Below are 22772 nucleotides of genomic sequence, written 5' to 3' on the forward strand. Positions count from 1 at the left end.
TAATTGTTGGCTTCTCTTCAAAACTAGACTGGGGAAATCTGAATTAATTTCCTACAAAGATTTAATAGTCTTTCCACAAATGAAATGCCATATTGATCTTCTGAAAGTCTGCCAAGCACTTACACATGGCAGGAGGCCTACTTCAGTCTCTTAGTACTTATTCAAGTACTCTTAATACTTATTCAAGTACTAAGACAACAGATTTGTGCCACAATGCCGAGTTAGTCAGTTCCTTCCTAATGAATAAGGGAATCTGTCTATTAATATCATGAGGTTGATTAAGAATCATCTACTTTTTCCTTCTTGCTTTACCTACATTTACCACTAAGAAGTGGGGTGGAATACAGCCTGGAGATTAATATAATATCTCAGATTCTGATTCTAACCTTAGATTCTTGTGCTTACATTTGATCTAGTGTCCCACGAACTTCAGGTACCAGGAGAGCTTTTTGAGTGAGCTAAAGCTTGATTAGCCCTGAAGGAGGTGGTTTGTTTGAGAGAGAGTCTCTCTGGCTCTGACTGGCCTGGAACTTGCTGTGTGGCCAGGCTGGCTTTGAACAGAGATCTACTTACCTCTGCCTCCTGGATGCTGGGATTATGTTGTTCGTTTCCTGGCTGCCCAGACTCCCGAAATAGTCACACAGAAACTGTATTAATTAAATTACTGCTTGGCCAATTACCTAAGCGTATTGCTAGCAAGCTCTAGAATTAACCCATCTCCATTATTTTATATTTTACCACAAGACTCATGGTCTACCGACAAGATTTCAATATGTCTGTCTCTGGCTGCGGCTCCATGGCTTCTCCCAACTCCACCTCCTTTCTCCCAGCATTCAGTTTAGTTTTCCCCTCCTAGCTCTGCTCTACCCTATCACAGATCCAAAACAGCTTCTTTATTAATCAGTGGTATTCACAGTATACAGAGGGGACTCTCACATCAGGATTAAGGGCATGAACCACCACCTCTGGCCAGGATTTCTTTATATCCTTTATGAGTCCTTTGGTCAGGAAGTCTTTATAGGCAGTCCATTTCTTCATTAATTTACATAGCAGATGAGTCTACATGAGGTAAATTTGTCTTAATAGGCACTGCTGGTGACTCAGCCTGTTACTTGGGCATCTGAAGCAGAAGAATCAAATGACCCTTGAGTTGGGGGCCAGCCTGGCAAAATAGACCTAAACCAGACATGGTGGCATAGTCCTATAATCCTAGCATGTGGCAGATAGGGCTAAGAAGAGTTTGAGTTTGAGGCTAACCTGGAGTAAATAGCAAGTTCCAGGCTAATTTTGGCTATAGGGTCCTGTCTTGGAAAGGGGGAGGCGGGGAGTCAGATGGCTATTTTAAAAATATGTTTATTTTTAGTGGCACACACCATTAATCCCAGCACTTGGGAGGCAGAGTCAGATCGATCTCTGAGTTTGAGGCCAGCCTGATCTACAGTGTGAGTTCCAGGATGGGCAGGACTACAGAGAAACCCTATCTTGGAAAAAAAAAAAGTTTGTTTTGTAATCGTGTATGTGAATATCAGTGTGAGGATTTATGTATATGATTGTGCATGCAGGTGCCCATAGAGGCCTGAAGGGGGCATTAGATTTCCCAGGAGCTCAACTGCACTTGTGTGTGTGTGTGTGTGTGTGTGTGTGTGTGTGTGTGCTAGGAGCTGAATCTGTGTCCTATGCAAGAGCAGCAAGTGCTCACAACAGCCTCTAGATGTAGGTTTTTAAACAAGCAAACAACAACAAAGCGCTCCTTTGGGGTTTGCCCCGTGCAGTTATCACCAACAGACTAGACCTATTCCTGATATATTCCAAATTCCTAGTCTTTATTCTGTGATCTGGGTTACACTCTGCTGGGCACTCTAAAGCAGAACCCATTAGAGAGCTGTAATGAACTGTCACAAACATTGCACAGAGGCCACCTGCTTCATCAGGGACGACAGTGGCCATCTGGTGGCTACCGTGATGAATCAGTGAGGAGGAGAGATGAGAAAGTCCTCCACGATCAATCTTCATTTCTGCTTGGTATCCAGAGCTATGAAGAATCACTGAGATACTACAGAAGCATAAATCTTCAAAAATCTGCAGCGTGACTTACTGTTTTAATATAATCCCATTCTCTTTGTATGTGTTTTGTGAGAAAGGATTTATAAATCTTAGCTGATTTTCCACCCCAGCCTAGGAAGCTTGGATGATCTGAGCATTAAATGCAGGAGCAATCAAATTGTCTTCTAGTAGATCGATAGGGGAGGAGAGAAGCCCTTTGATCTCTGTAGCCATAATTCTTTTTGTCTTCTAAGGGATGCAGCAGAGCATGGTAATGTAATAAAAACATCCCTTTGTTCAGCTGGGTTCAGCAGTGTTTCCCCTATTTAATGGCATATCCATGTGCTATATTTGGAAATTGAAAAATGCATGATGGCATTAATCTAATATGCATATCTAGTTGGAAAAGGTTGTAAAGGCAGTATAACGAGTTCTATAAAGAAAAAATTTTACATGTGTGCTCTGTTATTTTCAATTTCAATGACTGTATTTGCTTTCAGGTGTACAGGCTTTTTGGTTAGAAGAAAAAAGGTGTAATCTTGCAGTTAGGTGCTTTTCAGTACCTCAGAGATGTCTGAAGACATTATAATGAAAGTAACAGTAACAGTGTTGGGAGCTCAGAAGTAAGCAACATTGCCTGTTATGTTTTCTCCTATTACATCCAGGGTGACTTCTGGCTTTTTCTCCAGGCTTTAATTTAAAATCAATACTCTTATCAGGGTCTGCTTTCTGCTATCCTGGAGGGATTCCTTCTACCTGGGGTGGGCCTGGGGGAAAGTGGCTGTAGACAATGGTCTCAGCTGGAGCAAAAGGTGCATTAGGCTTCCATGATTTTTTTCTGATAATTTTATAAATTCCATATCAATAGGTTTTTAGAATTGAATTTAAATTTGCATAACACAAAAAGCAATCTTTTTAGGGCTGGGGAGTTGGCTTGCAGGTGCTAGCTTCTATCCCCCAGAAACTAAGTAAAAAGCTGGGTCAGGAGATGGCCTGCTTGTAATCAGCACATAGGAGGCAGAGACAGGAACCTGGAGCAAACGGGCTAGTTTGATCAACCACGGCAATAAGCTCTGGGTTCAATGAGCGTCTGTCTCAATATATAAGGTGAGAGCCATCGAAGAAGTCACCTGACATCAAACTCAGGCCTGCACATGCACACACACATACATATCAGCCTCCTCTATACATGAAAATACAATAAATCATTTTTAAAATGTATTTAAAACAGACCTGGAACTATGTAGATTATGTGGATCAGACTGGCCTCGAACTCACAGAGATCTGCCTGTTTTGCCTCCTGAGTGCTGAAATTAAAGGCATACACCACCACGCCTGGCTTAAAACATTTATTTAAATGACTCAGAAGCTAGGCATGGTGGTACATGCCTATAATTCCAATGCTCAGGAAATTGAGGCAGAAAGATCCTGAACTTGACGCTGCTTGTATTACATAGGGAGACCCTGTCTTTAGAAAACCAAACCAGAGATTTGGTGTGCTTATAGTGGTGTGTAGCTGCTTTCTCCCTAATTCCAAAATATTTCCCTCTGAAATTAAACCCTGTAGTAACTAACTAGTCATTCTCCATTGTTCCATCTCTCTCTGGAAGCTACCAATCTACTCTCTGTTCCTATTGACCTCCCTCCCTCCCTCCCTCCCTCCCTCCCTCCCTCCCTCCCTCCCTCCCTCCCTCCCTCCCTTCCTTCTTCCTTCCTCCTTCCTTCTTTTTCCCTCCCTCCCCCTCCCTCCTTCCATCCACCCTTCCTTTCTTCAGAGCCTTGTGCATTCTCAGCAAGTGTGCTTCCATTAAGCTATATCCTACCTCTCCAGCAATTTTTTTAAGGATACATTTAAAAAACTGTTTTGTTTTTGCCTTTAAAGCCAGGAGCAGCGGTTCTAGCCTTCTGCTTGAGCTCACAGGTAAAATCTAGAACTTTGTCCCTGTGACTATCTGTGACTAATTTTGGAGTCAGTTTTGGACTCTGGCTTCCAGATGATTGCTTAGCTCTTGTACTCACTTTGGCCAGGGTAGTACAATAGATTTTAAGCAGTCTGGATTTATTACCCCTTGAAGACGTGTCTTTTTTGTAATCCTTCTTTCCTCCAGGACCATTGATGGAAAGTTAACACCCCTTTTGCAAGGCTGCAAGAAATCTTGCTTGTCTTCCCCCTACTAGGGAAATAGCATCCACAGCTACCTAATATTTTAATAGGAAAAAAAATAATCCATGGTCTAATGGGACCAGCCAGCACCCTGGTTTGTTCTCATTATTGCTTTTTTTTAAAAAAAAAAATTAAAAATTTGAGACAAGGTTTGTCTGTGTAGCTCAGGTTGTCCTTAAACTTGAAATCTTCCTGCCTCAACCCACCAAATAATGGAATTATAAGTATATACCACCCATGCCTAGATTAGAGCCAAGTTTTTTGAATCCTTGGTCACCAGGGAGTGACACTGTTAGAAAGGATCAGGTGTGGCCTTGTTGGAGGAACTGCGTCACTGTGGGAGTAGATCCTAAGGTTTCAAAAGCTCATGTCAAGCCCAGAGTCTCTCTCTCTCTCTCTCTCTCTCTCTCTCTCTCTCTCTCTCTCTCTCTCTCTCTCTCTCTCGGCCTTTGGGTCAGAATGTAGCTCTCAGCTACTTCTCCAGCACCATTTCTATCTGTGTGCTGTCACGCTTCCCACCATGAGTTAACAATGGACTAAACCTCTGAAACTAGACAAGTCTTCACTTAAAGGCTTTCTTTCTTAAGAGTTGCCTCGATCATAGTGTCTCTTCACAGCAAAGAACATCGACTAAAACAGTAACCAAGGATGGTCTTGGATTCTTGATTCTCCTGCCTCTGCTTCTCAGCTGCTGGATTGCAGGCATGTGCCACTAACACTGGACCCAGAGAGCACTTAGGTTTCCACTGCTTCATTGCCCTGCAGGAAGGCAGAAACTCAGGAAGTCTGCACACGTAGCAGCTTGCCCATGGGACTTGGTACTGCCAAGTTTTCTGGGCAGAGGAAGCTTTCTGTGAAACCTGCTGTGAAAAAGACAATTTGAAAAGATTTCTGCTCTCATTGGCAGTACTGCCGCAGCCTGCTAAGCACCATGCTTGCTGGGAAGAGAGGCAAGCATTGTAGAGTGCGGCAGGAAGACCTAAGTTCTAGCTCAGCCACTTGCTGGGGGACATTCTACAGGGATCCAGGCTGCAATTGTGAGGCTTTGCCACCTGGCTTGTAAAATGAGTGTACAAACACCATACCTAAAGTGTATGTTTAATGAGATAATTCTATGTTTACTGTCTAGGATGGTATTTGACGTTTATGATACTAAGTAGGCATTAACAGGTAACTGTCTTAAGATGCAGAGAGGTTTGGAAGAATTGGCTCAATGGGTAAAGTGCTTATTATACAAATATGAGGATTCAAGTTTAGACCCAAGCAGCCATGTAAGAAAAGCCAGGTTTGGTGGCATGCTATCTGTAAAACCAGTGCAGGGAGGCAGAGACAGCAGGGTTGTGGCAGCTTGCTGGCCAACTAATGTAGATGAACAAGTGAGTTCCAGGTTTAGTGGGAGATCCTTTTTTCTTTTTTTAAAAAAAATATTTATTTATTTTTATTATGTATACAATATTCTGTCTGTGTATATGCCTGCAGGCCAGAAGAGGGCACCAGGCCTTATTACAGATGGTTGTGAGCCACCATGTGGTTGCTGGGAATTGAACTCAGGACCTTTGGAAGAGCAGGTGATGCTCTTAACCACTGAGCCATCTCTCCAGCCCTAGGAGATCCTTTTTTCAAAAAATAAGGTGGGCCGGGCGGTGGTGGCGCATGCCTTTAATCCCAGTACTCGGGAGGCAGAGGCAGGCAGATCTCTATGAGTTCAAGGCCAGCCTGGTGTACAAGAGCTAGTTCCAGGACAGACTCCAAAGCTACAGAGAAACCCTGTCTCAAGAAAAAAAATAAGGTGGGAGGAATAGGAGAAGACTTCTGACACTGACCTCTGACCTCCATATGTGCATAGATGGGTATACATACATGCCACATAAATCTTTTTGTTCTTCGAGATAGGGTTTCACTGTGTAAGAGCTCTGGCTGTCCTGGAACTTGCTTTGTAGACCAGGTTGGTCTTGAACTCAGAGATCCACCTGCCTCTGTCTCCCACATTGGGATTAAAGGCTGCGCCACCACTGCCTGGCTACCACATGCATCTTACATCTAGGGAGTCTGGAGGTTACCTTGGGATCACTGATCACTTTACCAGCAGATTTCCCCACCATCACTCACACTCATTTTGTTACCCTGCTGTCAGCTGATGTCTCTTGCTCCCTTTTCTTCTCTCTGCTCATGTTTCTGAATGTCCTCCATGTTGCCTCTTGATTTAATCACTTATCAGATCCATAAGATTATCACTTTCTAAAAATTCATTTTTTTAAATGTGCATTGATCTTTGCCCGCATGTATGTTTGTGGGAGAGTGGAACTGGAATTGGACTTACAGACAGTTGTGAGCGACCATGTGGGTGCTGGGAATTGAATCCAGGTCCTCTGGAAGAACAGGCAGTGCTCTTAACCGCTGAGACATCTCTCTAGCGCACAGATCCTCTTTTTTGTTGTTTTTAAGACAGGATTTTATGTATTACAGGCTGGCTTTGGTCTTGATTTGTAACTGAGGAGCAGTATGAACTTTTGGATCCTCCTGCCTTCACCTCCCAAGTGCTGGGATTACAGGCATGCACCATCATCTCTAGGGCAGATGATTTCGCACAAGGCCTCATGCATACAAGCAAGCACTTTACTACCTAAGCCACATCTCCATTTTGTACAAGATGATTTTTGGTGTGTTTATGCGCATGTATATCCACATGAGTTTATGTGTGTTGGGGCCAAAGGACAACATTGGATGGTGCTCATCAGTATACACCTTTTTGTTTGTGGCAGCATCTCTCACTGGCTTGGAGCTCACCAAGTAGTTAGGCTGGCTAGCCAAGGATCCACCAGATCCAGTTCCCCAAGTCCTGGGATCACAAGTGAACGTTACTTTGTCTAGGCAATTTTTTTTAATGTTGCAAAACCTAGTACCATTTATTAGTTTTTCAAACATTCAGGGTTTTTTATTTTTTCCAAAACAGGGTTTTTCTATGTATCGCTGGATGTCCTAGAACTCACTCTATAGACAGGCTGGCCATGAACTCACAGATATCCACCTGCCTCTGCCTCCTGAGTGCTGGAATTAAAGACATGCACCACCACCAGCAGCTTCTTTTAAATATAGGGATTCTGGGATCAAACTCTGGTCCTCATGCTTGAAAGGCAAATACTTTGTCCAATCAAGCTATCTCCCAACCCTCTTTTCTGTTTCTGAGACAGGATATATCAGTATGTAGCCCAGGCTGACCCACCTCAGCCTCCTGAGTGCTGGGATTACAGGCTTTGCCATTATGTAAAATGCAGGTACTGTCCTTTCACTCTGGCTTTAGGTGACTAGTGGCAACTCACTAAAAACAGGAGATAAAAAAGTAGGCAGGACCACGCAACCTGTGAGATGACACTTTCCTCGGGGAACCAATAGAAACCACAGAACACAAACCACGCTGGTAGGATTAATGACTTTTAATTTCTCATATTACTAATGTCTTACAGTAAGTGTGGGGGCCAAGAGAGGATGGTGGGTCAGGGAGAGGAAAGTGTCTTTTCAGTTCCTTGATCTACTGAAGCACGTGCTAGGATGAGAGTTCAGTATTAGCATCATGTCCTTATCAGCACAGCCTGCGATGACATGGTGGGGACAGGACAGACAGCTCTAGAGCTCTGGTGGAAGTGAGCAGAGACAGGGCAAATCCTGCATCAAATTTGGCACACGAGGCAGACAGGACACGTGGATGATGCGTTGGGTGCACCAGGAGCTGACTTTCCAGACTGCCTCTTTGGATCAGGGGGAGGAGTGTGCATACCCCTCCTGAACTCTGAGTTTCTGTCTTTCCTTAGGGGGATCAACACCCACCTACTGCAGCAATGCAAGACTGTTGGGGAAAGGCTCTTGAGAATTTTTTTCTTTTTTTTTTTAATATTTGCTGGTGGTGTTGATTGACCAGAAGTGTTTATTTTTTCACTTTTGGGCAGTAGCATTGTGTCTGGTTATAAAATATCCTATATGTAGCACTCTTAAAAAGCGAGGCCTCTTGACGACCTAGACTAACGGGAAGGGGATATAGATTTGAGGGCAAAGGCATGAAAAAGCTAATTCTATACCACTACACGGCAACCAACACAGAGGAGACCTTGGTCTTTCCCACTCAGAGACGTACTCACCTCCTGTATTTATGCTACTAAGTCTAAGGTTGGCTTAAGCACAGCATAGGACAACTATCACTGTGCTTCTAAAGTTAAAGTGAACAGTTACAACATTTAAGGTAGGTTCCCCCCCCCCAATTATGTGGATTTGGGCAAGCTGAAAGCCTAAAATCTAGAGATCCTTTTTATTTTTTAGGAAGACCCTTAAAATCCATCACTGCTGTTATCATCTTTTTCTCTTTTTTTAAGCTACAAATGTGAAAGGACATGAAATGGGCAAGGATAAGTCATTACACAAATCACAGAAATGGTCAACATGCATCTACTCTTACCCACAGAGCAAAGAGTGCCAAAGGGGGTAAGCTCTACATGAGTTTAGGGACGCTACACTAGCCTTTCCCCTCCTCTTGGGTGGAAGGAAAGGAAATAAGGAATGGAGGGGAGAAGAATGTGCCCATGAGAGAACCACCTGTCATGTGTGACTCAGCTGTATCAGCGGGGGATGGGGTGATGGGGTCTGGACCACTGGCTTATCCTTGGCAGTGATTTTGTTTTAGGCATCTACAGTAAGAATCTATAGCTGGGTACTGGCGGGGGATAGTGGATAAACATAGGTTTCCATTTCAGCTCACAGCGAATGATGACCAGAATTAGCACCTTCCTCTGCACCTGAGTCATCTGTCACTGTGAAGCCCGAGCTGTGGGTGAGAAAGCTGTGTTCTCAGGGAACTCCTCTGACTGCTCCAGGACTGCAGTTTGCCCATAGTGGGTGGCTTTTCTACCGGAGAAAGTAAGGATTCAGTACTAAATGTGACATTGAAGCCTTAAACACATTCTATAGTGGTGACTGGTGCTGCGGTTCAGAAGTAAGCTGTAGACAAGTCAAGTGCATTCCCTCTTAGGCGTTAACTTTTTTTTTAAGTAATGGAATTACATTTTTTGGCTTGAAATGGTGCTTTCTTCTATATTTGACTTCTCGGTTTTCTTCGTAGATATTACCGTTTCCTCCAGTGTTTCTTCAAAACTTTCCCCTATCTTAGATGTTTTCTTAGAGGCTTCCTTAGAAGCCCCTTCCTCTTCTTCCTCCTCTTCCTTTTTAAGTGACAGCCCAGTGGACAAGGCTTTGGGGGTTGCAGAACTAAGGATTCTAGGAGGGAGCAGATAACTTGGGTTGGGAAGTGGATTCAGCCCTGAAATGCTTAATCCACTGGTGCTAAATCGTGTCTCTTCGCCTTCCAGCAGTTTCCTGTAAGTTCAACAGAGAAAAGCTCTCAGGAATCAGGTTATTAATTTTGTTTAAAGAACTTAACTCTCCTTAACTTTCATTTTAGAGGTTCCAAAGAACACTGCAGCTTCTTCATGAGACTGTGGCCAGTAATGCTGCATTGAGCTCGAGATTAGCACTCATGTGGATTCTCTCTTGGTACCCCCTCCAATATCAGCATTCTTTTAAGTATTGTCAAAGGAAACCTACCACATTCACAAATTGTTTTCCTGCAGGGAAACATACAACCCTCCCTTGGCCACATTAGACACCCACTTTTGGCAATTAGAGTCTACAAAGCTCTAGAGAGAAGTAATTTCCCTAATTAACACCTTAACTGTAATGGGGTAAGGAAGTGAGAAGTCCACAGAGGAACAGAAAATTAACTGCCAAGTCCGGCCCACACTCAAGATTTGTGCTTTTTCTATGTATGAAGGTATGAAGGGAATGGGCCAAGCCGTGGCAGCAGCAGCCACTATCCCACAACTTCAGGCACCGGTCTCTACTCAGCCTAGACTAGACGGTACCAGATCAGAGTGGCTGTTGTCTTGTTTCTCATAACCCTAATAGAGTTTTGTTGTTGCTTCTTTATTTGTTCTTTTGCTTTTGGAGACAGGATCCCATATAGTCCTGGTTGGCCTTGGTATGTATGGTCTTTAACTCCTTACTGTCTTTTTTTTTTCTTTTTCTTTTGGTTTTTCACAACAGGGTTTCTCTATATTATTGGAACCTATCCTGGAAATCACTAAGTAGATCAGGCTGGCCTCGAACCACCTGCCTCTGCTTCCCAAATGCTGGGATTAAAAGTGTGTGTCACCACCACCTGGCTGTATTTTGATTTTTAAAGATTAATTTTAATAGTGTGTGTGTGTGTGTGTGTGTGTGTGTGTGTGTGTGCGCACACACACACATGCACAAGCAAGTACAGATGTCTGGGGAGGCCAGAGGCATCATATTCCCCTGGAGCAAGTTATAGGCAGTTATGAGCCACCTGATGTGGGTGCTGAGAGTCAAACACGGGTCCTCTGTAGAGCAGAATGTGCCTTAATCACTGAGCCATCTCTCCAACCCTAACTCCTCTTTTTGTTTTGTTTTGTTTTTGTAGACAGGGCTTCTCTGTGTAGCCCTGGCTGTCCTGGAACTCGCTCTGTAGTCCAGGCTGGCCTCAAATTCACAGAGATCCACCTGCCTCTGCCTCCCTAGTGCTGAGATTAAAGATGTGCACTACCATGCCAGATCCTAATCTCTATTTTTAAATTTAGAGTCAACAGACTTTCATTTTGACCTTTAGAAGCCTGCATTACCTTTTAAGTGCCCAGCAGAGGTATGTAGAATACTCTGGGACTAGCAAGGTGAAGCTAGGATATATTCAAGAAGAGGGACTGAAGGGTCAGCTCGCCTGGACTGGATAGTGATGGTCTCTCCATCCTCCCTCATTGGTCAGAAACAAATCACATGGAACCACTTATGTAGTAACATTGCCCCCAGATGAGCATGTGCTTTGCTAGGGTAAACACGGTCTTTTGTGTACCTGTAAGCCGCTATCTCAATGTCAAGGGCCATTTTGACATTGAGCAAATCCTGGTATTCCCGAAGGTGGCGTGCCATCTCACTCTTGGTGTTCCTTAGGTCATTCTCCAGCTGCCCAATGCTATCCTGAAAAGTACATATCCAAAATATTTAGACCAAAGTAGCAAAAATTCATTGACATTTCTACAAGGCAGGATCTCAACCCTGACTACATATTAAAATCATGTAAGGAACTGATAGAATACTTACACAGCAATCTGTGTCCAGCCTAGATTCGGTTTTGTCTGCTCTGGGGTAGGGGCTCAGTATTTGTATTTTTTCCCTGTAAAGGTCCTTAGGAAATTTAGATGCATGTTGAGGGTTGGGAACTTTACCAAGGGACACATGAGTTCATGAATCCCTCCTTGACTGTGTACATGTGTATGTGTGTTTGCATGTCAGTGAATGTGAGTATATGTACCCACAGAGGTAAGAGATATTCTGGAGCTATAGTTACAAGCAGTTGTGAGCCACCTGATGTAGGTGCTAGGAACTGACCCCAGGTTCTCCAAAGGAGCAGCACACACTCTAACCATTAGTCCTACATATGATAAAAATTTAATGTTGGGTAGATGGTTGCACATTTCTCAAAGCACCAGCTTTTTAAAAAATGTCAATTTTTAATTTTTGTACATTTATTTATTAATTGATTTGTTTAGGTTTAGGTCAGTACACTCCACAGTCAGTCTGAGACAACAAACAAGAGTTTCACGGAAACTGCACATTCCCAGCAGAGCGTGGCGGGGCATGCCTATAGAGTAGGCTTTAAATTCAATCCCAGCTTAGGCTACACAGAGAAACCCTGTCTCATAAAATGGAATAAAAAACATATTCCAGGCCCTACCTAAGAAATACTGAATCCGTTTCTTCAAGAGTGGTTGGAGAATCGCTGAAAAAGCTGCTCTTGGTCTTGGTGTGCGGGTGTGTATGTGCCACCAGGGATGTGTGGAACGAGAGGACAACTTGTAGGAGTTGGTTCTGTCTTCCTGCGAGGTAGGTCCTAGGTAGGAATGTGGAGTCTGGGTACCAACTCAGGCTGTCAGGCTTGGTGCTAAGTGCCTTTACCTGCTGAGCTGTCTTTCAAACAATCCTCAAAATGATAATTTATATAAAACCATTTTACAGTGGCAAATACCACTTATTATTTGGACATGAAACTAACATAGTCTTTCTCAGCAATCAAGGGTTGTGAAATGATGTTATTTTTCCGTGATTTCATGTCTGTTATCTTTCAGTATATTTGGGGTGTTTATTTCTACCCTAAGTGTTCCAGAGAGCAGTGTCTGTCTTGATGTTGCAGTTTATTGCTTGTCTCTGTCCCAAGAAGTGCTCTAATGGGCGCTAGACATTCTTGACAATGCCTGACTCTAGTGGTCTCCCATCTCTATCCTTCTACAGGCTTGAAACCCAAAAAAGGAATTGTTTCTCTTGACAATCATGCTAAGAATGTTGGTCTGAGGGTATCAGGGGGCCAACTTCTTAATATGTGGTTTAGAGGTAGATGTTTGTCTCATCAGCAGGTTAATTCAGTTGTTTATTAAAAACTTTTTATTTCACGACTGTTTTCAGAACGAGAGGCTGCTAGGGAGCTGAGTTCTAGATAGGTGAGGGTTTCTTGCTCTTGTTTTACATCTCACATGGCTATGGATCAGAGTCGACAAAAAGTGTAAGCCAGACCCTTCCAGGAGCTGACGGAACTGCTGACCGCCTGTGGGTCACCGAGCTCCGGTCTCTTTGTTTGTACACTCCTCCCAGCACTAGGCTGTCTTGCTGCCCTTCACAAGGCCTTCAAAGATGGCCTCCACTGGGAAAAGTGAGCAGAGTGCTGCAGTCTGCCCCCTCCCCCAACCATGCAGCTGCAGGAGAGGAGAGAGGAGGCACTCCCTGCTCCAGCTGGGACCTCTCCTGGAGCAGCAAAGCATCTGGGCCAGGGTTTGGAAGGAGGCAGGTGGGGAAGAAGACAAGCATGGTCAGCCTAGCATGTGCAGTGAAGAAGAACAACCGTGTGCCCATTTCTTCTTTGGGAGTGGAAGGGCAGACCTCAGCCAGGCAAGCCAGAGTGCAGGCCACACAGAACCATGGCTGTGCATAATCATCTAGCTAGGGAGAGAGGATTTTAATGTATGGTCACCAGCAGGACACATGTCCTTATTCTCACTCCTATCGTTGCTGTACCCTTGTCTTCTGTCACCCTCTGAAATCCTATCTTATGAGAAAGTGTGGCTTAGGTCAGTACACTCCACAGTCAGTCTGAGAACAAACAACAAACAATACAGAGTTTCACGGAAATTGCACATTCCCAGGAGGGCGTGGCAGGGCATGCCTATAGAGCAGGCTTTAAATTCAATCCCAGCTTAGGCTACACAGGGAAACCCTGTCTCATATATAAAATAAAAAACATATTCCAGGCCCTACCTAAAAATACTGAATCCATTTCTTCAAGAGTGGTTGGAGAATCTCTCTTAAAAAGCTGCTCCTTGGTCTTGGTGTGCCATGGGGTTTATTTAGGTCACCAATTTAAATTTCTTCCTATAAAGAAGCTATTGTGGTGGCCCACGTGACAGCGATAGGGTGAGACAGGGGCAGGTGGAACCACTTTAGAAAATGAATTCTAATTTCAGAAATGGATTAAGCTATAGATTTATATGTAGCCACTGCAGCTTCCGGTCTCCCGAGGGCCAGACCCTGCCAGCTATTTAATTAGGCTGGTCTCCAATCTTATATTGGAGAAGAGGGTAGCCTTGGCTTATCTCCCTGGAGAACATTAACCAGTAGTGATTTTGACTGCTCAGCAAGGTCTTTCAAGGAAAGCTTTGGCTTTCTAAGATGCTCCACAGTACAGGACTGAAAGCCCTTTGAGATGGCCTCTGCACAGCTTTAGTAACGTCTAAGGTTCTAATAGCAGTGCCCCAGCTATGTGGGGACCAGAAAGTGTCCTCTGTCAGAAACGAAAGGAATGCCTTGTTCTTCTCTGCAAAGCACGGCTGCCTTGGGCCTGTAAGGCAGCAGCCCCAGTTCTTCCTATTGTGTGCTTACCGTGTCACCTTGAATTATTCTTTGTCCTTTTGAAAGGACGTTAAGCTTTCTGTCTTCGGATAGGCTATCAACTCTCTGGGGCAGGGAAAAGGACTTTAATGGGCTGAAAGCTTGCATAGGAAAAATGTGCTCACTGTGAGACTCTGAACCAGAAGGGAAAGAGCACCTCCCGTTACTACTGCGGTGCAATGGAGGATGGGTAGAGGCAGGAAGACGATGGTCACCTCCACCTCCACCTCCACTAGCATGAAGGTTGCTGAAAAACAACCAGGGGTGGCAGGCAGTGTTTGCAGGCCGAACCGTGAGCCCCACCCCAGCATTAGGACCCAAGGGGGTAGGAAATAGCTTTGTGTTGTCTTGTCTCCTCCACCCCCTCAGCAGGTCACTGAGGCTCCCCAGGCTAATGCTGATGGGGACAGTGCTGCAGACTGCAGGTTCTCGTTCCTTTTGTTTCCTGGACCTGGCTGGACGACGCTACTATTTTCTAACACAGAACGCCTGTATTTTAGAGCTAATAAGCCAGACAAAATCATTACCACCTCTTAGAACAAGCAAAAGGGGGGCAGAGCAAAGCCCAATTAAGCTGACAGTTTGGGGGTAAGTTACCCCTTTTTGTAGAAATATTGGGCTAGTCCTCAAAAAGACTACCTAATTCAACATTTGAGGCTCCTGGAAGAGAAGACATCTTAATTAAGTATAATTGATTGATTCAGATCATCCAAAGCCTTGGACACATACTGAAAAGCTCAACTTACATATTTTGTAGCAAAACAAGAATATTAATTTGAATAATACTGTAACATCAAACTAACCAAACAGACATTTCAAATGGGCCTTTTCCCTTTATGCAAGGGGGTCATTCATAATGGCCAGTACATACCTTTTATCAATAATTCTTTAACTTCTGAATAAAACAGTACTTTTGAAATATTATGCCATTTCCTGGTTCTATTTTTAGTAATGTTTCCCCAACACATTAATTTTATCAAATGTAAAATTCAATTCCAGCTAAAATAACTTGAAGTTTCTGAATTATAGACATTCTATTCAAAAGAACTTTTATTGCTCCTTGTACTTAAGCTATGTAGTTTTGTATTTTCTACATTTTTCACCCATCCTGTCTTCTTACTCTGTGCCCTTTGTGGACACAGCCCAGAATGTCTAATGTAGAGAAATTGAGGACATGGTGGCTTTGTTGGGAAGAAACAGCCAATCAATACCTTCACAGAGCTTACAGAGCAGGGAGATATGGAAAAAATGTCGCCTCTAACAAAGAAAGCATCTCTGTAATTTGCCAATGCACTTAAGCTGAAAAAATTATTAAGGTAATGGGACCTTTCAAGTGGGACCGCACAGCTGTGGAGCAGATTAAATGGTTTTTGTTAAGTGCTAAGCCATCCATGGAGGCGAAAACTGATGCTGTCTACAAGACGAACTTTGACTTTATGAAGCCAAGACTGACTGTATTATAGAACTTAAAAAAAAAAAAATTGAAGTAGTTAATTGCCTCGAGGCCCAGAGATCCTAACTGGGACAGTTTGGAAACATCATCAAAGCAGGAGACATTTCCGAGGCGGGAGGAGATCAGCACCGCGGACAGCGCCCCACCAGTCTTCCCCGCGGAGCTGGCTCTGGGCTTTCTTAGAACTGTCAGAAGGTGGACAAGGGAACCGCGCGCGTGCACGTGCGTGACGCGGGTTTGGGAGGGGCAGTAAGGGTGGGGCAAGGCAGTTGTCACTGGCTTAATTATGCCAGTTAGCACTCCTTTGTAGAATAAAACTCAAGAAAATGAGCCAGTTCCCAACCGTAAAGCAGACCATGCTCTATAAACATCAATTCTAAGGCTCAGAAAAGTTCTTTCAAAGCTAAATATATAAACCAGACATTTAAGGACAGGAACACTCGGAGGTTGTGACCTTCCCCTTCTGGGATCATTCTGCTAGTGTGTTTATACGCTTGGTGACAGGAAGACACGGTTAGATGTTTCGGACTCCCCAAAACATTGACGATTCCTTTGTTAGGAGAATTCAGAGACTGGGGGTGGGGATTGTAGTTTGGTGTTACAGCATATACCTAGCATATGCATGAAGACATGGGTTCGGTTCCTAAAACTCCCCCATCACCCAAAGTAGAGTGCAAAGACATTAAAGGGTTGAAAGGGCTTCCAGGCACATACAGTGCACGTTGGAGGCTGCACGCATAGAACCATGATTTTTATTTTTTTAATTTGTTTGTTTGCCAACACCTCCAGCCAACACTCCTCTCTCCTCCCTTTCCCTCTCCCGGTTTCCTCAGGACCCCAGTGTACAGGGAGTGCGCGGAAAAGGCCAGGGCACTCTTCCCTAGCAGGCAGCCCTTACCTGGTAGCCGGCCACCTCAGCGCTGTGCCGCTCCTCCAGTTCCAAGATCTGCCTCTCCAGGGACTCATTGGCCCCGCGCAGGCCCTCGATCTCAATGGTACGAGCTTGGAGCTGGCGCCGGTACTCGTGGATCTCCTCTCGGCTGGCTCGTATGGCTTCGGTGCTCCGCGCCGCCTGCTCGTTCAGGTTGGCGAACTTGGACTTGTACCACTCCTCGGCTGACTGCAGGTTCTTAGCGGCCAGGGACTCGTACTGGGCGCGGATCTCCCGGAGCGCAGAACTCAGGTCCGGTTTCGCCACAGACACGTCCACTTCGGCGGCGGCCTGCGACGACGCCTGCAGCGTGGCCAGGAGCTCGGCCACCTCCTCGTCGTGCACCTGGCGCACGAAGGCCAGCTCGTCGAGCAGCGACTCCACCTTCTTCTCCAGGTCCAGGCGGGCCAGGGTGGCGCCGTCCACGTCGCGCTGCTGCGCCTTCAGGGCGCGCTCGGCGCCCTCGCGCCCGCGGCTCTCCTCCTCGCAGCGCGCCCGCAGCCGCTGCACCTCCTCGGCCAGCCCGTCGCGCTCCAGCAGGGCCTGCGCGCGCGCCGAGCTCGCCTCCTCCAGCTGCGCGCGCAGCTCGCGCAGCTCGCGCTGGAATAGCTCGCCGACGCGCGACGGCTCGGCGTGGCGCTGTCGCAGCGCCGCCAGCTCGGCCTCGAGCGCGCGGTTTTGCGTCTCCAGCTGGTGCACCTTCTCGATGAAGACGGCGAAGCGGTCGTTGAGGCCCTGCAGCTGCTCCTTCTCGTTCGTGCGGATGATCTTGTACTCGTTGGTGCGCGCAGCCGCTTGGCTCAGGTCCAGCCCGTCGGAGGCGGGCAGCCGGCGGTAGGCCAGGCCCAGGCCGAGAGACGAGGCCGAGGAGCAGGCGGCCGTGGAGGCCACATTGCTGCGGGACAGCGACTGCGAGCGGAAGCTGCCCGAGCCTCCCGGCCCGGAGAGGCGCGTGGACAGGCGCGAGCCGTCCCCGAACACCTTGCGGTAGGAGGAGGCGGAGCACAAGTAGTGCTCCGATCCGAAGCTCATGGTGCCGGGGTCGGGGCCGGGCGCACGACTGCGGCGAGACCTGGCGAGGACGCGAAGGTGCGGCAGAGGCTGGGCGCGGCAGGGCGGTGTGCGGGGCTTTTAAGGCGCGGGGTTGGGGCGACGCGCTGGGGGCGGAGCTTCAGTTCCCGACCTAGCGGAGAAAGGAAGGGGGGCCCGCGGGGGCGGGGGAGCACAGTGCCACCGCAGCTGCGCGCCACCGATCTGGGCCGTCTGCGTGCGAGCCCCTCCCTGTCCGCAGCGCCTGTACCCCAAGAATCTGCTTTGGAAAAGACCAGAGGGGAGCGGGTCTCCCCAAACGGCTTGGATTTTCCAGCCCCAGAGCACTCAGCGCTCTGATGGCTTCATAGCCTGTCCTTTCTTTTGCCTTTATCTCTCATGGAGGGTAGGTTTTCTGAAAGGTGTCCTCCACTCTCATCCGCACCACAGAGTTCTCAAGGGTGAGGCCCTCTTTTTTCTTTCCTTTTTTTTTTCTTTTTTCTTTTTGTCGTTCCCTCCCTCCCCAGGGGGAGCGGACATCCCTTTATCTCCCGTCTTCGGGGTCTTCCGGTGCTCAGCGGGGAAAGCTGATCCACTTCAGAGAGCATCCCTCAGCTCCGCAGTCCCAGGAGACTGGAGGATTCGCCGAGAGCTTGAGATGCTCGGGGTCATCCGTGAAGTACAGGAGCCCGCGTTCCCGAGGGTGCAGTGCGAAGGGTTACAGAGAGGGAAGAGGCCAGGCTGGAAAAGGACAAAGCGCTGAGAATTAGCAGTGTTCTTCTCGAGGCTTCTAATGATGGCGCATGCCAGGACCGCGGATTGGTAGAAAGGAGGGTACACGCTTTGGTTTAAACAAACAAAACAACAAACAAAAAAACCACATTAGATCTTAAAACATTTCAAAAATGGGTTTTTAGCCAGGAAGTTTCATCTAAAATGAAACTTATTGATGTTGACATTTTAATGCCTGCCCCCTCCCCTCCCCACTCTTGAAAATGGGAGTGAGGGTGACCACAAGTGGGTGAAAGTGAGGTGCCCTTTGTTTAAGTGAGCTTCTCTCCACAGTCCCCGTCACTTTCCAGACTCAATGTTTCTTAACTCACTATTTCATATCTCCGGCCCCGTATGCATTTGAGATTCCATTCTGAATTAGACAGGAGAGCCGTTTTCTGTGGAGATTAATCTTTGAACCAAAGTCTCAATTCCAGGAATGAACCGGAAGAGCGCTGCTGGTCGAACTGACCTCCCTCACTACACAGTAAGGGCAGAGTCGGAAAGATGAAGGGTAGATTGCCTCAGTTTGCCATCCAGCCTGTGCACTCAGGGGACTGTGAAGCATTTTGCTTTCTAGTTCAGGATTCCACACTTCTGTTTTGAGACAGCTTTCTCATTCTGCTCCCCCAGTAGCTCAGGTTGGTCTAGTGCTTGCTCTAGAGTCTAAGCTGGCCTTGAACTCCCGGCAGTCCTCCTGCCTCCTCCCAGATTTAGCAGTTATCAGTGTGGCCCACCACAGCTGGCTCCTACTGCCTTTTTTGATCTTGGAGTTCTAGAACAGATTTTGTTTCACTTTGTGGGAGGGCTGTATTGCTGAGACAGGATCCTGACGGTAAGAGGAAGACTTCTATGAGACTTGAGAGCATGCCCCTGGCTCTGTGCCACAGCCGTTCTGGTTCCTTATCATTCACCGAAGGCCTGAGGTAAAGGCAATTCTGGGCTCTTTTGGGCTCTGAAAGACTGGGAAGAGGATGCTGGACAAATGCTAACCCTGGTGAAGAGTTACTACCTGTTAGTCACTGTGCCCGCGCCTGTGTAGTTTTCCTTCCTAAGACGGCTGCCACTCCTGTCTTACGGTTAAACCACTGAGGCTCGGGAACAGCACGTGTGCCCAAGGTCACCAACAAACAAAGGCATAATTCTTTCCTTGGTACATAATGCTTCTTAGTGCAATGACACTCTTGTCTCTTTTTCAGACAGGATAGGACTGAGTGGGCTTCAGAAAAGTTTGGCTATTAACAAAAGATCAGGTTTATAATTAAAGAACGCTGGCCTCAGTCGGAGGTGATGGGTTTGAATTGTGACCCTCTTTCACTTACCCTGTAAGAGCAGCAGCATCTACCTCTACTTGGTGGTGAAAGGCTGACTGGATACATGTGGCTGGGCTATGTACTCTGCTTCTGAATAGGAGTTTCTTTCATCAGCATTTTCTAAAAATATGTGTGAGTGTGCATATGCACCACTTATGTTCCTGAAGAGGGTGTCAGAGTCCTTGGAACTGGAGTAACAGACAGATGTGAGCCACCATGTGGGTGCTGGCAATTGAACCTGGTCCTTTGAAAGCAGAAAGTGTTCTTAACCCCTGAGCCATCTCTCCAGCTTCATCACCATTTTTTCCCAGGGGGGATGCTGCTTCACATCCACAACAAATGGCATGAGCAGGATTTGAAGACTGTAGGAAACCATCACATTTTTCACAGGTTTCTAGAGTGCTTTGGGAGAGTATACAGCCAGACCTGACTGTGGTACCAGCCTGGCTTGCACGACTGTAGAAAGTAGAAACACAGTTAGAGCTTCCTTTGCACTCTAGTTCCAGTCTCACTTCATTCGTATCTCTTGAGACTTGGAATTCTGCTTTTCTTTTCCTTTCTGTCCTTCAATACAAGCAGCACCCCAAAGACACAGATGTGCCTAGAACAGAAGAAAATTGAAGCAAAAGACTTAAAACGCAGCCAACAGGTAGTACTCTCGAGGAATTCAGGGCGGGCTACATTTTGCACTTTATTAACAGCTTACTTAAATTTCCCTCTGCATCTTCTGCCTTCCTTCCTGGGCATCCCGCTCTATCCAGGGGTTTGGCTTTAACAGTGTTAACACAGGAACATCCTACGGGAGTTATCTTGGCTGCACGTCCTTCCAGCTGGCCAGATCTCCTGAGGGAGTACCCTGCTGTGCCAGGCTCATGTTTTCCTCTTCCTGTCAGCACTCAGGCCATGGAGTGACACTTCCTGTCAGCTGTGGGTCAGCCATCCTCCTTCTCCCTCGTGCCACATCCTTCGCAGTCTCTGTGGCTTTTGGCAGGCTGACTGTTCTCCTTGGCTTCAATTACAGATTCCTGCACTTCCCATGAGCTCTGGTTTTTACATAGTAGGTTTTCCAGAGTTAGGTAGACATTTGCTGAAGATGTTTTGCTAAGAGATCTACATTTGTGTCATGGTTTTTCTTAGCCATGTGGCCTTGAACATATTACTACTGTTTGCTAAACTTTATTTATCTATAAAACTGTCCATGTGAACCATCTCCAAACTTAGCTGATCTTTAGAACTACCTAAAAACTTAATATCAGATCCTCAGGCTTCACCCAAGACCATCTTCTCAGTGGGTCTCATTTATCTCTCCAGAGGTTGCTGTGTGGTTTGTTCAGATTATCTGTACTAAGTAGATATCTCAAGGTTTGCTGTGTGACTATTCAATAAACACTGAGATCAGAATTATCAGCTTCATTCATCCATCAAATAGTTGCTGAATGTGTACTATGTGCCAGGTACTGGAGCAAGTGCATAAGGGGCTGGGGTGGGGTTGGGGAGGTTGAAATCAATGGCCTCACCTGTGACAATGAGTTGTAACTTGACATTTCTGCTTTTCACCAGCCTTTGGGTATCTAGTGCCTCATGAACGTTGTTGGCCACTGTTTATCTAAAGTAAGCTGACCTAGGGTGCTGTAGCACATGCCTGAATTCTCAACTGTTATGGAGGCTAAGGCAGAGGAGTCACTTGGGTTTAGTAGTCAGGCAGGGCTAGCCTGAGTGACAGAATGAGATTCTTTGTCAAAATGTAAATAAGCAGAGCAAGTGGTGTATACCTTTGACCCCAACATATAGGAGACTAAGACTGCAGGGCTCTGAGTTCAGTGAGCCTGGGTTATATGGCAGGTTCAAGGCCAGCCTGGACTACGTATTGAAACCTTGCCTCAAACAACCATAAATAAATAAATAAATAAGCAATCTCAGTCTGGAGTCACCCTCTCCACTTTTTGATCTTGATTTAAGCTATCTTTGTCCCTCAATTTATGTGATTCTTTGTTCCTGGAATTTCTTCCCATGCTCTTACTATCAATGATTGCACTCAGAGAGATCTGCCTGCCTCTGCCTTCCAAGTGTTAAGATTCAGGGCATGTGCCACCATACCCAGCTGAAATACAATTTTTTAATGTTAAATTTTATTTACAAAATTTTTTATTCTTCTTGTGCAGAAAGTTAAAAAATGTTATAATCTTAGTGTAATTGTGAACCGTGGATGGTTGACTCACCGGTCAAGCTGTCTCTTAACACAGCAAGAGTAGATGAAACTTTATTTTTTAAAATTAATTTTATTTTAATAATATAATATTGTTGTTAGTCTTAAGGTTTCAGTTGCTATGAGGAAACATTACAACCACAGGAACTCCTATAAGTAAATTTGTGGTGGCTCACTTAGAGTTGAGAAGTTTAGTCCATTATCATCATGGCAGGATGGTGATGAGACCATGGTGGTATGCAGGCATTCATGGTGCTAGAGAGGTAACTAAGAGTTCTATATCTTGACTAATAGGCAACAGTAAGTAGTCTGTCTCATTGAGCATGGCTTGAGCATATATGAGACCTCAAAGCCCGCCTCCACAGTGTCAGACATCCTACAACAAGACCACACCTACTCCTACAAGGCCACTGCTCCCAATGGTGTTACTCCCTTTGGGGGCCATTTTCTTTCAAACCACCTCATTCCACTCCCGGTTCCCAAAGGCTTGTAGCCATATCACAGTGCAAAAATACATTCAGTCCAACCTCAAAAGTTCCCATAGTCTATTACAGTCTCAATAATGTTTGAAAGTCTCTTCCGAGATTCCTGAAGTCTCTTAACTGCAGTCCCCTGTAAAATCAAAATCTAAAGACAGATCACATACTTCTAACATATAATGGTACAGGATATGAATTGCCATTCCAAAATGCAGGGAATGGAGCATAATGAGGAAATATTGGACCAAAGCAAAACCAAAAACCAGCTGGGCAAACTCTGAACTCTGCATCTCTGTGTCTGGTGTCAAAATGCTCTTCAGCACTCCAGGTCTGTTCAGCTCTGTTGACTGCAACACTTCTTCTCCTGGGCTGGTTCCACTTTGCTAGCAG

General features: G+C 45.9%; 2 protein-coding genes across 2 annotated transcripts in view; one reads left to right on the forward strand and one right to left on the reverse strand.

The window, feature by feature from the left end:
* Positions 1–7626: 7626 nt before the first annotated feature.
* On the reverse strand, positions 7627–17616 carry Ina (internexin neuronal intermediate filament protein alpha). Its single transcript, XM_085694067.2, has 3 exons — positions 16552–17616; positions 11118–11242; positions 7627–9568 (listed from the first exon to the last, which is right to left on the reverse strand). The coding sequence occupies exons 1-3, from the start codon at positions 17614–17616 to the stop codon at positions 9253–9255; spliced, it is 1506 nt and encodes a 501-aa protein (XP_085550193.1). The 3' UTR covers positions 7627–9252.
* The window catches only part of Nt5c2 (5'-nucleotidase, cytosolic II), a 138497-nt gene continuing 133262 nt past the window's right edge, over positions 17538–22772 (forward strand). The window contains exon 1 of the mRNA XM_048439010.3: positions 17538–17673. Coding sequence (XP_048294967.1) covers positions 17615–17673 — 59 coding nt within the window. The 5' untranslated portion in view covers positions 17538–17614. The remainder of the gene's footprint in view (positions 17674–22772) is intronic.

Source organism: Myodes glareolus, chromosome 7, assembly GCF_982192425.1.
Source record: "Myodes glareolus chromosome 7, mMyoGla1.1, whole genome shotgun sequence".
Taxonomy (NCBI): domain Eukaryota; kingdom Metazoa; phylum Chordata; class Mammalia; order Rodentia; family Cricetidae; genus Myodes; species Myodes glareolus.

Excerpts from the sequence above, each read along its gene's own strand:
- Ina (XM_085694067.2), bottom strand. The coding sequence starts at position 17,616 with ATGAGCTTCGGATCGGAGCACTACTTGTGCTCCGCCTCCTCCTACCGC. Across the intron at positions 11,243-16,551 it reads CTGAGGTGGCCGGCTACCAG|GATAGCATTGGGCAGCTGGA; the intron begins GTAAGGGCTGCC and ends TGTACTTTTCAG. Across the intron at positions 9,569-11,117 it reads ATTGAGATAGCGGCTTACAG|GAAACTGCTGGAAGGCGAAG; the intron begins GTACACAAAAGA and ends TTGAACTTACAG.